The sequence below is a fragment of the Chrysemys picta genome, chromosome 2, assembly GCF_011386835.1.
Source record: "Chrysemys picta bellii isolate R12L10 chromosome 2, ASM1138683v2, whole genome shotgun sequence".
In the NCBI taxonomy this organism is placed as follows: Eukaryota; Metazoa; Chordata; order Testudines; family Emydidae; genus Chrysemys; species Chrysemys picta.
This window is the reverse complement of record NC_088792.1, coordinates 17,629,316-17,642,937: the sequence shown is the minus strand read 5'-3', so window position 1 is coordinate 17,642,937 and position 13,622 is coordinate 17,629,316. Positions and strand designations below refer to the sequence as shown.

At 43.3% G+C, this 13,622-nt stretch overlaps 1 protein-coding gene across 27 annotated transcripts in view; it reads left to right on the top strand.

The window, feature by feature from the left end:
* Nucleotides 1-12,177, top strand: part of PRKAG2 (protein kinase AMP-activated non-catalytic subunit gamma 2) — a 403,066-nt gene extending 390,889 nt beyond the window's left edge. For 12 of the 27 annotated variants that reach the window (XM_065586739.1, XM_065586731.1, XM_065586733.1 and 9 more), the window contains 2 exons: nt 4,611-4,745; nt 9,304-12,177. In XM_065586739.1, the coding sequence (XP_065442811.1) occupies nt 4,611-4,745; nt 9,304-9,372 (204 nt within the window). In that variant the 3' untranslated portion in view covers nt 9,373-12,177. Of the gene's footprint in view, nt 1-2,282; nt 2,415-2,916; nt 2,971-4,610; nt 4,746-9,303 lie in introns of those variants that run through there. The other 15 variants (XM_065586741.1, XM_065586734.1, XM_065586740.1 and 12 more) reach the window with 6 other exon arrangements.
* Nucleotides 12,178-13,622: the final 1,445 nt, after the last annotated feature.

Below are 13,622 nucleotides of genomic sequence, written 5' to 3'. Positions count from 1 at the left end.
ATATGTCTGTTATTCTATAAGGTGGCACAGGACTCTTTTTGTTGCTTTTAAGCATGGAAACCCTTCACACAGGTTTCCAGCGCCCCTGGTTATGAGATGCATTTACAATGAGGCAAACTTAAACAACAAATAAGAGTTCAAGCATGCTAAAAGCATAAAGATATATGTAAATTCAAATGACAAATACATAACATTGGGGGAGGGATAGCTCAGTGGTTTGAGCATTGGCCTGCTAAACCCAGGGTTGTGAGTTCAATCCTTGAGGGGGCCACTTAGGTAGGGTTACCATATTTCAACAATCAAAAAAGAGGATGGGAGGAGCCCCGCCCCCCATCCTGCCCTAGCCCCGCCCCTGCCTCTTCCACTCCCTCCCACTTCCCACCCCCAGAACCCCCAACCCTCCCCCCCACTCCTTGTCCCCTGACTGCCCCCTCCTGGGACCCCTGCCCCTAACTGCCCCCCAGGACTCCAACCCCTACCTAAGCCTCCCTGCTCCTTGTCCCCTGACTGCCCCCTCCTGAGACCTTCCCCCATCCTAACTGGCCCCCTAGGACCCTACCCCCTACCTGTCCCCTGACTGCCCCAACCCTTATCCACACCTCCACCCCCTGACAGCCCCCCCCCCCCAGAACTCCTGACCCATCTAAACCCCTCTGCTCCCTGTCCCCTGACTGCCCCCTCCTGGGACCCCTGCTCCTAACTGCCCTCCAGAACCCCACCCCCTACCTAAGCCTCCCTGTGCCTTTTCCCCTAACTGCCCCCTCCTGAGACTCCCCCCCCCCACACCTGTACTCTGACTGCCCAAAACCTTACAACCCCAACCCCCAGACAGCGCCCCCCCCCACCCGAACTCCTGACCCATCCAACCCTCCCCCTGCTCCCTGTCTCTTGACTGCCCACTCCAGAACCTCCCTGCCGCTTCTCTGACCCCCGGCCCCCTTACCGCGCTGCAGAGCGGCGCGTTCGGAAGCGGGGGAGGGGAGCAGGGGGCGGAGCTCCAGACTGCCGGAGGCCCAAGGTGAACCGCCGGCCGGCGATCTGCGAATGCGGGGGGGGGGGAGGGAGAGAGAGGAGGGGAGTGGTCTCAAGTTGCAGGGGAGAGGAGGGGGAAGTGGAGGAGGTGCTCAGGCTGCCGGAGCCCCGTGCGAGTGGCACGATCTGGCCGGCTGCCCTGTAAGCCGCGCACGCTCTGCATGGCGGGGAAATCTGGACATTTACAAATTCCCCCTGGACGCTATTTTTAACTCAAAAAAGCCGGACATGTCCGGGGGAATCCGGATGAATGGTAACTCTAACTTAGGGAGCTGGGGCAAAATCAGTACTTGGTCCTGCTAGTGAAGGCAGGGGGCTGGACTCGATGACCTTTCAAGGTCCCTTCCAGTTCTAGGAGATGGGATATCTCCATTAATTTATTTATTAATTTAAATTTATTTATTTATAACATTAACATTCCTGCATCATGCATCCCTGATCATGTTTAGTTATTCTGTACATCTGGTTCCTACTGATTCTGCCATGTGATGTTACCTGACTGAGCAGAGAAGCAGACATTATGAAGTCTAAATCAGTTTCACCTGTAGCTGTATCTACCAATGTTTTGGTGCGGTTATCCTCTGTCTTCCTTCTCCAGTATCAGTAGACTTCATATAAGGGAGCAAGAGAGGGGTGTCCACCTATCAAGCCCATTTCAGAAAAATCAAAATTACCCATTTCAGTCATCTTCATGAGTCATTTAAAACCTATTATTTCAGTTTCTGCATCCAAGATGTTGCATCTTCAGGGACCCCAATCTTGCATTTATTTAATTTGAGTTAATTCCCAAGATTGTCAGTCCTGTTCCTCAGTATTCCATTAGAACTGTATCAACAGACAGTTCCATATCCTCTGGCTTTTTCTGTGCCCACTAAAGCTTGCAGTTTGTGCTACAGTGTGTTTAGAATGACCCACATTATGTCTAACTTTCTGTTAATATCTTTAGAGGTCTTAAATCCATTCCAACAGTTTCAAAAAAGATTCCTTCCCTTGGGAGTGCAAGCTGAGCCTGGTAAGGCCATACTTATCCTCCCTCAGTCTGTAAGAATTACACTGTGTTCCTCAATGGAATCACTTTTGCTCACAAGCTTTATGGAATGTCTGGATCCTCCAAAGAACTCTTCAGAAAAAATAAGCCAACCATTAGTGCAGAAATACAAAGGGAGTGATTTGGACAGCATGTCACACAAGGATGTGGCCCATCTTGGCCTGCCTGCCTGACCCTTCCTCGTTAACCTTTGTTTTACCAGGTGACAGCTCCCTGAGAAGGAAAATGACTTTTACAAGAGGAACCTGCTTCTTGAGACTTGCCACTTGATAGCTGCAGTATAGTTCAATTCACACAACTTCAAACATTCACTTAACATCTAATAGGAAAAACTGTATGTATTTTTGTGCACATTGTATAACAAATGAAATTTTTCTATATAAATGGATACACTATAAATACACAAATATAAAATATTTCTCAATGAGTCAGCTTTATATAGAGGCCCACAAATATTCTAGAAATCTGGCCCTGTTCCCCAGTGAAGTTAGAAGCTGCCCATTGGCACAAAATAGTTTGTGTCTTGTGTGTAAAACACTTACTTTTACTATAAAAATTCCAGGTGTGTACTAAATTGATCTTTTTGGTTGCTAAACAAGAATGCTTAATCATACTGGTATTAAGTGTTTAATTCATATACTAATAATTTTTCTTAATGGAACTCACGACACAATGTGAGAAAGATGACCAAGTGATTAAATGTGCGTAATATACAGAAAACTAATATCCGTGTCTAAAGTATCACCAGCACAATTTCATTAGAAGAAAAAAAATATAAAAACAGAATTTTCCCCCTTTTCTTTCTATTTCTTTCCTGTGTTCCCCATTTGTATCAGGTGGGTATGACTGTTCAAATACAAGAGAAGAGGAGCTCTAAGGTATCCTGACTGGTATGTAGTTAACCTCAGTCCTAAATTAACGTACCATTACTTTAATCAAACCAGAGATGCTGCTTTCATGCTGTTATCCCCTTGGTGAGGGTGATGAGGTTTCTTCTTTGCACTTACTAGTATTTGAGAAATTTGATAGCCTAGCGCTAAGGGGGTTCCAAGGTGTTAATAAAAGAAATAGGAAAGTTGTTCACATTTCAACTCTTTTTTTTGCCCTTGTCACTTGTATCTGTCATCCCTAATCTCATCTTTGAGAGAGATTAATGCCAGTTCTCATTGAAATACTGTGCTGGAAGCAGTAATCTCACTATTTACATTTTTACTCATTTGGACATCTTTCCCATGAAAAAAAGTGATGTCTTACAGAAAACTGATTTTTAGTGATAGTAAAAAAGAAGAAATGGTTAAATGTTGAACCGTAAGATAAATGATCAAGAGTATTCAGCTGTTAGATATCTACATTTTATACTCAAGTAGATGATCAACTCTTACTCTTGAAGTTTATCAGTATAACTGTATATTGCAGTTAAATTCGATTATTCAAACTGAAATTGTTAAACAAACTTTTCACTATTTATGCAACAAGTAAATAATATTGCTCTCAACTTGTAACAAAACTAGATTGGTTAGCTTCACTTTGTTTCTGATTAGGTTCATTTTTCTGGTCCTGATGAATGCTGCAATGTTTAGATTATAAACTCAGAAGGTGAATATTTGTTGATGAAAACTCTGTTTCTGATAGATAAATAGATAAAAAATGTGAAACATTTCTGTTGGTCTTAAAATTCTACTCTGAAAAGTGACTGTAAAAATATCACCTTGCTATTCACAAATCTCTGGATATTCAGAGTTGTATCTACTTGGTCTAGCAACCCATCTTTGCTACTTCACTCTCCTAGCTGTGTTATCTCTGCAGTATGACATGAAATCTGTTCAGACTTCATGCAAAATTAGCAGAATTGTTATTCAGGTTCCAATTTTAGAATCAGATTTGGCCCTCAATCTCACCTGTCTAATCCCATTACAGAGAAGTGTCACTGAAAACAACTTGAATACGATGAGCTTGAATAAATCTGATTGCAGAATTTGACATACACAATCTCCTCTTCCTGATGATGGTGCACATGCAAGGACGCAGCTTGTGAATATAAGATGCCAGGTTGAGTTGGCAGAGACTGTCAGTTGGAAAAATCTCTCTTTAAAGTCAAGTTCTTATCATTGTACTCTAATTCATATCAATGTATTCAGAGGTTATTGACTCAAATTTGAAACTCACAATGGCACTTCAGAGTTGCTTTTCAGAACAGAGCTATGCTAAGTCTTAAAGGCTTAGGTGTTTTAAAAATAAATAAATTATTATTTCTGGGTTGATATCGCTTGACAAGGGTCCCTTTTGCTGCAATATCACACAAATATTACAACTGTGTGCTCCTTTAAGTAGTAGCTTAAGCATGTTGTGATACCACCATATTAAAATGTTAGTCAAGAAACTGATGACTGAACAATTTCTTCCCTCTAATTCTGGAAATTTGCCCACCTTACGCACTTTATTTTAGGACTCTTTGTTTCACTGTTGCCATTATTTATCAATCAGAAAAATAAAATTCCTATCCAATAAAATGTATTTTCCCTGCTTGCAGGTTCATCGTCTGGTAGTAGTGAATGAAGCAGATAGCATTGTGGGTATCATCTCCCTCTCTGACATTCTACAAGCATTGGTGCTCACGCCAGCAGGTATAGATGCTGCCTTCTGTCCTCTTTTCATAAACCTTCAGGTACAGTAGGGTATAGCATAGCATGCTGTTCTTAGTCTGCTTGATTTGTTGCTAATGTCTATTATAGACTTTAAGGTCCGAAGGAACCATCAAGTTCCTCTAGTCTGACCTGCACATTGCAGGCCATGGAATCTTGCCCACCCACTCCTGTAATAGACCCATAACCTTTAGCTGAGTGATTGAAGTCCTCAAATCATGATTTAAAGACTTGAAATTACACAAAATCCACCATTTACACTAGTTTAAACCTGCAAGTGACCCTGTGCTCCATGCTGCAGGGTCTCTGCCAATCTGACTTGGGGGGGGCGGGGGGGGGATTCTTTCCTGCCCCCAAATATGGCAATCAGTTAGACCCTGAGCATTTCAGCAAGATCCAACAGCCAGACACCTGGGAAAGAATTCTCTATAGTAACTCAGAGCCCTCCCCTCTAGGGGGTCCCATCACTGACCGTTTGGGATATTTGCTGCTAGCAGTCACACATCAGCTATATGCCATTGTAAGCAGTTTTATCATACCATCCCCTCCATAAACTTATCAAGCTCAGTCTTGAACCCAGTTAGGTTTTTTTTACCCCTACTGCTACTCTTGGAAGGCTTCCAGAACTTCAGTCCTCCAATGGTTAGAAACCTTCGTCTAATTTCAAGCCTAAACTTGTTGAATGACCAGTTTATATCAATTCGTTCTTCTGTCCACACTGGTGCTTAACTTAAATAACTCCTCTCCCTCCCTGGTATTTATCCCTCTGATGTATTTATAGAGAGCAATTGTATCTCCCCTCAGCCTTCATTTGGTTAGGCTAAACAAGCCAAGCTCTTTGAGTCTCCTCTCATAAGGTAGGTTTTCCATTACTCTGATAATCTTAGTAGCCCTTTTCTACACCTGTTCCAGTTTGAATTCATCTTTCTTAAATATGGGAGACCCGAATTGTACACAGTACCATTATACATCTCATCTGGAATACTAACACTTCCCTGTCTCTGCTGGAAATATCTCGCCTGAGCCATCCTAAGATTGTATTAGCCTTTTTCACAGCTGCATCATTGGCAGCTCATTGGCATCCTGAGATCAATCAATACACCCAGGTCTTTCTCCTCCTCTGTCACTTCAAACAGATAAGTCCCCAGCTTATAGCAAAAATCACCATATCCAGAAATATTGCTATTATATTTATTGTCTTGATGTCAAATACTATAACTGTTAAAACACATTTTCTAGTGTACTTTCCATTTTTGGCAGAAAAAACAACTAAATCTCCATGTTCAAGTTTGTAGGAAAGGTGAATCTGGCTGATTTATTTTAAGTATTATACTAGCTTTCACCATTAGAGTCAAAATTTGCTTATGGAGTGTAGAACAGAGCATTCCATGAATGCTATTGCTGTTGGCTGTAGAGGCTGCTGCTCCTATATCTCATTTCTAGGAAAAAAACTGGGGCTTATGTTTTGAGAGGAGGAAATATGGAATCAAAATGTGGGATACTTAATTAAAACTACTGACAGGTACCCTGTCACATAAATCAGAAGTTTTATAAAACTCTCACCATTTATGCTGATGCTGTTTTGTATTTCTCTCAGCTTAAGCAATGGAAAACAATAGCCAGTTTCACTTTTTATAGTAAGTTTTCACTTTTAGGTTCTACAGTTAGTACAATGCTGCAAAGTTTTAAGCAAAAACCCTCATTCCATTTTAATGGTGGGGTGAAGAGACACAAACATTTGAGTCAAGATTTTTTTGTTTAAACACAAAAAGTTTCCTGAATGTTGGGCCAAATTTAATCTAATACTGCCCCTTTAAAAGAAAGTGTCTAACCATAAGCCCAAGTGGAATTTTTCATTTGCATTGATAATGCTAAATTTAGTTTGAGATCAGTCGTGGTGTCTGCCTATGTATATGGAGAAAGGAAGTGTGACTGTTAGGAGGAGAGACTATAGGATTTCTCCTCTAAGTGGTAGATAGTGGTTGCTGTAGGTAAGGGAAAAAAACAAGTGGGCGGGGGAGAACTTGTGGTATTTATCATAGTTAGGGTGACCAGACGTCCCGATTTTATCGGGACTGTCCCGATATTTCCTTGTTTGTCCCGCGTCCCGACCGACATGCGGTCGGGACACTGGACAAACAAGGAAATGCCCCGAGCCTAGAGCCCGGAAGTGCTCGCACCCCCCCCCCCCCCGCCCCGACTCCGCCCCCTCCTCCCCCGATTGGCTCCCTCCCCGAATCCCCGCCTCTTCCCCGGGCTCACCATTCCCCCTCCCTCCGCAAGCGCTGGAGGGAGGCCCGGGAGACTCAGGGGAAGCGCGGGGCCGGGGTGAGTAACAGTCCGGCCTGGCCGTAGGGCGAGGAGGGGGGCGACCCGCGGGGCCAGGCGGCGGCTGTTCTCCCCCCCGGGCAGCGGGACTCGGGAGCAGCCGCTGCTGCAGCTCCCACTGCCGCGGGGGAGGAAGCGGCCATGGCGCTCCGCGGCTGCAGCTCTGGTGCCCCCGAACCCTCCGAGCCGGGGCCTGCTGCGGGGACCCAGCAGCGCGTACGCTGGGCCCAGCCCCTGGCTAGGCACGTCTGGGCTGCCCAGCTGGTGCTATCCCACGGCGGCCCCGGGGCGGAGGCATCGGCAGCCCAGCCCCGTTCGTTCCCCTGCGGGACGGGGGGGCTGGGGCCTGCTGCCCCCACTCCGGGGCCGCTGCGGGATTGCACCAGCTGGGCAGCAGCCCAGACGCGCCTGGCCAGGGGCTGGGCCCAGCGTACGCGCTGCTGGGTCCCCGCAGCAGGCCCCGGCTCGGGGGGTTCGGGGGCGCCAGAGCTGCAGCCGCGGAGCTCCATGGCCACTTCCTGCCCCCGCGGCAGTGGGAGCTGCAGCAGCGGCTGCTCCCGAGTCCCGCTGCCCGGGGGGGAGAACAGCCGCTGCCTGGCCCCGCGGGCCGCCCCCCTCCTCGCCCTACCTCCCAACTGAGTCCTGCCTGCTCGGGGCCAGGCCGGACTGTTACTCACCCCGGCCCTGCGCTTCCCCTGAGTCTCCTGGGCCTCCCTCCAGCACTTGCGGAGGAAGGGTTTTTTTTGTTTGTTTGTTTTTTTAGCCCCCCCCCCGCCCCCCCCCCCCCCCCCACGTCCCGATATTTGTCTTGGGTGATCTGGTCACCCTAATCATAGTGCACAATCTCTCTCCACAACTGAAGTCCAGCTGTCGCAACCCCAGGTTTCCTATGGCCATCTGCTGCCACCACCAAGCTTCTCACCTTGGGGCAACCCTTCCTCTGTTCGCTTGTTAGAAGGACTCAGTTGTCTCAAGGAGCAAGGGTCTCCGGTAGGTGTTCGTTGAAGGCCACTACAGAAATTACCACAGCTCCACTCCAGATTGAATTAACAAACTTGTAGTGTATTATTTACAATTAAAACCTATGAATGATCATCTGGAAGTGCTCACTGGTCTTTCAAGCCATGGAGTCCTGTGTTCTCCCGGTCTGGTCTCACTGCAGCCCCCTCAGCAGCCCAGACATCTTTAATACTTCATGGGCCAGTCTCTGGAGTCTGGAGAAACCTTTCTTGGCAACTTCAGAAAACCTGGATAAAACATTCTGCTGGCAAGTCTCCACATTTAACTCTAACAGTTCTCTTCCAACTGCTGACTTTCAAACAAACGTTCCAGGGTGGCTCTAGCAACCTCATGGGCCCTCAGAGGTCTTAGATTTCAAATGTCTATCTTGCTTCCTCACACATTTTACCTCCCTGATACCTAAAATAATAATCTAAATACAGCACATACCCTAACATTCCCCAACCCATTGGCTTAAAGTTGCTGGCTAAAGAGTGCCCGTCTCCGGGATCAGTGATTGGGCTCACTTTGAGTGCAGCTTCATCCTCATTCAGCTCATGGCCAGCTGGCTGCCTGGAACTGAAGAGGAGAGAAAGGGCTTGATGCTGCAACCCAGAAGCAGAGGTAGTGGTGAAGAGCCTAAAAGAAATCCAGTATACTGAATGGTCTTCCAGCCCTGTCACCACTTGTTCTTCCAGGACAGTTGGACCACCCATTAATCAGGCTCTTCCTCTGTGCTAAAGTAAACTGACGCACCAGCATAATACAGATAGTGTGGGAATCCTCTTTGGCTCGGTCTCAAGTGGGTCTTCGCCTTGAGGGAGCTTTAGTGCTGAACTTGACTGCCGTCAAGGACCAAAAAAAAAAGCACCAAGGGTCTTTTGTGCCATGGTTCTTGACCTCATCCTAGAAGAATCATCACCATTGGTTCAGCAACTGTGTGGTTGATTTGCCTTCTATGGCACTTGGCTGCTATGCTGAGGGGCGCCTCTTAAAAAAAATAAAAATAAAAAACAGACAAACAAAGCCCCTGTGGCTTTGCTCATGTTCCTAATTACTAAAATTAACGTGTCTTCTTCAAGAATGGTATTGACTATTAAGTTAAGAGTCTCATACATAGTGAGTCAGTGTTGCAATATCCCAAATATGCTCCAGAACAGTGTTTTTCAAACTGCCTTTCCATGACTCTGAAGTACTGTTTGAGCAAGGACATTACATGTTTTTGAAAAGTCTGAATTTTTTTTCTATGAACAGGTGCCAAACAAAAGGAGAGTGAAACTGAGTGACTGCTGTGAATGTATAAAGCTTTCTAGGAGAACTTGAACAAAGTTTCTGGGTCAAGTTTGCCTCAAGAACACTGACTGCAATAGAAACGAGAAGAACGGTTATGAGAATGTGTATTGAAACTCAGTGATGGGTAATGTCTGTATTTTCCGCCAGTGGTGTCGCAAAAAAGCAGCATGACAAAAAAGCGTATATGTTAAAAAATGTAGGCTTGCATTTCAAAATGTCTTCAAAACGTTTGCTGAAAGACTATGTCCTTCATTAAAATGCACTGTATTCTGAAACTGTTTCATTCGTATTTGACAGAAGTCACTGGTCAGCAACAGACATCTGACATAAGGCAAGTGTATGGCATATTCATATCATAGTGCCTTATGTCAAATACAGCAATATGTCATCGGTTGCCCATCACTGTCAGAGGAAGTATTGTGCTAAACAAGACACTGTATTTGAATGTGAAAGTCTTTAAACCTAAAACCAAATCAGTTTCAGTTCTCATTAGATTTGTCATAAAAGTTGTAATTTGAATATCAGTAGATTACTTTAAAACTTTAATGACGGTTTCGTGTTTTTAATGTTACATTCTGAACTGATATGTAAAACAAGACTGATTTAAAAACAGCTTTATTTATTTTTACTTTCATGGCAATTTTTTACACATTTTTGGTGGATAGCTAAAATTTCACCATGTCCATTAATAAACTGTTGATTGTTATACAAAAAAGTGGCAGATTTTTCTCATTTTTTAACACTTGGGAGCTGCAGAAGCTGTAGCTTCTAGATCAGCCCCCATTCCTTCAGTCTAAGGTTTTCAAAAGCACATGTTGAAAAGTGTTATTCTGTACTGTAATAGACAGGTACCGTGGAGGAGACTAAGTGCCAGAGAGCTATATATTTTCCAGTGTACTAAAATGTTAAATCATGTTTGTAAGATTGCAGATACGATTTTTTGTAAATTATAATGGATATACAGTTTTCGTACAGATGCAAAGAGTGATGAAAGGTTTTTGCTAATGTAAATGCACCATAAAGCTTAGAGATCACACTATATAATTGTAGACTTTCTTCTGCAGATAGAAGAAATTAAACCAACCTTACTATAGCAGTTTTTGCAAATGCCAGGTATCTTTGCATGTACAGATTTTACATGCTTCTTACATCCTTTTTTTCCCACCTAGATATTTGTTATCATGTAAGACATTGAATCACTCTTATCTCCCTTCCCTCTTTACAGGCTAATTGTACATTAAAGGGACACTGTTACTTTAAAAGCAAACGTCTTTACCTGGGTTATTGTATAACACCTTACACTATCAAAACTGAATGGTCAGTCTCGCCTTGATGGGGTGTTTCTCCATTTCTCCCAGATAGGACAATGAAAATGGATTGATTTGTCACTCTCTAATTCCCGGCACAGGATGGGAAATGTTTAAATTAAACTTAAACTACATTAATGACTTGTTTAAAAAAAAAATGAAAAACCTGTCTTGTCAAAACTTGCTTTCTATAAACCTAAAGTTTGGGTCTACTGTTGACAACTCCTTTTTTAATAGCACCTCAGATGTTTTTTCAGTATAAAATCTCAACACATTCACAAAGTACACGGTCAAAAAATTGTTCACTGATTTTTTTCCTCTCCCTTGCTTATCCCCTCTGAAAAGTTATAAAGGGTCTTTCTCTAAAAACTTTTCCTTTCTGACTAGATAAAAATTTATTCTTTCCCATATAGTTGGAATGGTGCTGAAGTTTAAATGGCTGCTTTGGTTTAACAATAACCTCAGCATATAGAGTTCATCATCCCCATCATAAATATCATTGTCCAAGCTCTGGGAATAATGTTGGTGGAGAGAGAAAAATAAAACTGAATGGAGTGGCTCTTGTTTTTTGCTCCTGTGGCAGTGTGGTAGAATTTTTTTTTTTCTTTGCAACTTCTTCAAAGTTAAGACCTCAACATTGTCCCTTTTTTTAGAGAGCACTTGCATAATGTATGTGTTCAACACGGTCTGTTTTATTGGTGGTGTGTATGTGTAAGCCCACCGTTCTGCCGAAGAAGGGACGAAAATGTTATTCAATTGATGTGGTAAGAGAGACTGATTATGCAGAAGTTTAGTCACTTGAGAATTAATTATATTGGCTGAACTCCCTCCTGTCATAGGGAGAATCACAATCTGGTCTAAGTCTTTAAGAAAAAGAATTATCTGAATTATTGCATAATAATTAAAACCAAAATGCTCTAAATTCATAAAGGAGTGACAGACCCACAAAAGGAGGCTGAGGTTTTTGCTTCTGATTCATCAAAGCACCGAAGTGTGCGCTTAAAGTTAGTGTTTGCTGAATTGGGTCCTAAGTCTGGAACAGTACCCTTTTCTCCCACTTTTTATTTGGGCATTGCTGAGCACACAAACACACTGTAAGACCCTCTGATAAAAGGACTACAACCCTGTTACATACCACTGGGAAAATATTTATCACAAATACAGGTGGTGTACAGACTGCTGTATTATTCCCAATATGTACTGTTCCCAATACAGCATTATCTGTTTTAAGACACACGAGTTCTTACTGTCGTATACTGTAAATAATATGTATGGCCTATGTACTGCATTTGGTAAAGTGTTGAATTTGAGTAATCTACATCAAAATAATTGAACAGCTGTAAAATAAACATGTAAAGCATTGCTCTTATACCACAAAATGAAATGCATTCAAATGTTTGTTTTTGTGTGTTTAAAAAAACATGAATGTAAGGAGTTTTTTTTTTTAATACAATCAAGTGAAATGAAATGTCTGTTACAAAACTTGAAATAGCTTAGTTTGTGAAATAAAATGCCAGTTAGACATGCAGAGTCGCATTAATTTTCAGTACTATGAACTTACTATGCAAATCATACTTTCAAAACCAAGGCCTTCACAACCCTAAGCAAATTCTGTCTGCCTCCCCTTGTAATTTCCCCACCTCCCACAGCAGGCCCTGCTAATAGTTAAATTGACATTATAAATAGGCAAAATCACATTGATTTCAAAATGATGGTAGCTAGAGCTAACATTTTAATTATGTAATATACTATAAATGCAATTCAAATTCATTCCTTGAATAATGAGGAGAGTGCGGGGCAAGGTCTGCGGAAGAAAGTAGTGGAGTCTAGTCTCTTCTCAATCCTTTCTTCTTGATATTCTACGTGGAAGTTTATCCCATTGTTACTGGATTCTAGAGATTTTCCACATCCCATCTGTGATCACTTATGTCATGCAGCACAACTCCTCCCTCACAGACCTATCTTATATTTGAAAGAGTGCGTCTCCATCTGAAATTCAGCTCTTTTTCTCAAATAGACAAGTGCTTCTGTCCTTGCAGATGTAAAAATCACTCCCTCCCTTTCCTTGGGGCCATATCACCTGTGTGCCACATTATCTATTTTAATTTTCTGATTTATCTATAAAGAATTTTTCATTTTAAAATCATCCTTTATCGGTCAAGTTGGTCTTTATTCCATAGGTAGCCAAAATCGTAGGGGTGGGATCAAGAACTAGATACTGAACAGGAGCATTCCTTCAAAGAACAGAGCTGGCTATTACTCAGTTTTTTGTTCCTTGTAGTTGACCCTTAACTTGTCAGGAAGCTTAGCAGCACTCTCATAAGCATGAGAGTAAGTCTTCCTCTAAGTTCACTTCAAAGAAGTCAGACTTGACTGTAGGCAAGCCTACCAGCTTTGCCCATGAGGACTTAGGACATCCTAAGTTCCAGAGGCATGACAAGAAAGGCCATAAACATTGGGTTCCAACGGTACTGGACTCTGTTCCCTCAGAACCATCATCCCCAGCTCTGCCCAAACCCTAGGGTCTGTCGGTACGAAGTATGATCACCGCCAACTTTGGATACCACCCCAGGGTCTGACAGCCCAGACTAGCAGAACCTCTGCCACAGTTGGGAGATCTGAATCTGTTGACACCCCATAGGACATTTTCACTTTTCTGGATTTAGAATCCCCTCCTCCATCAGGCCCCTCCATTTCCAGGGAGATAATATCACCTTAGAGAGAATCGACTGCTGGAAGGAGCTTATCACTTGTCTTATACACAGAATACATCTCCCAACAGTAACACCACTGGAACCGGAATCAATCTTCTCCTCATCAGGAGATTGAGCCATTGAATGAACAACTCTTCCCTTACCCTATGTGTCCTCCACCACCCAAAAGGCCCACAACAGTTTGGGACCAACCTCCGCCTTATTTAACTCAGAGCTGCTGGTACCGTATGCCATGGAGGTCCCCCGAACACCTATTGAC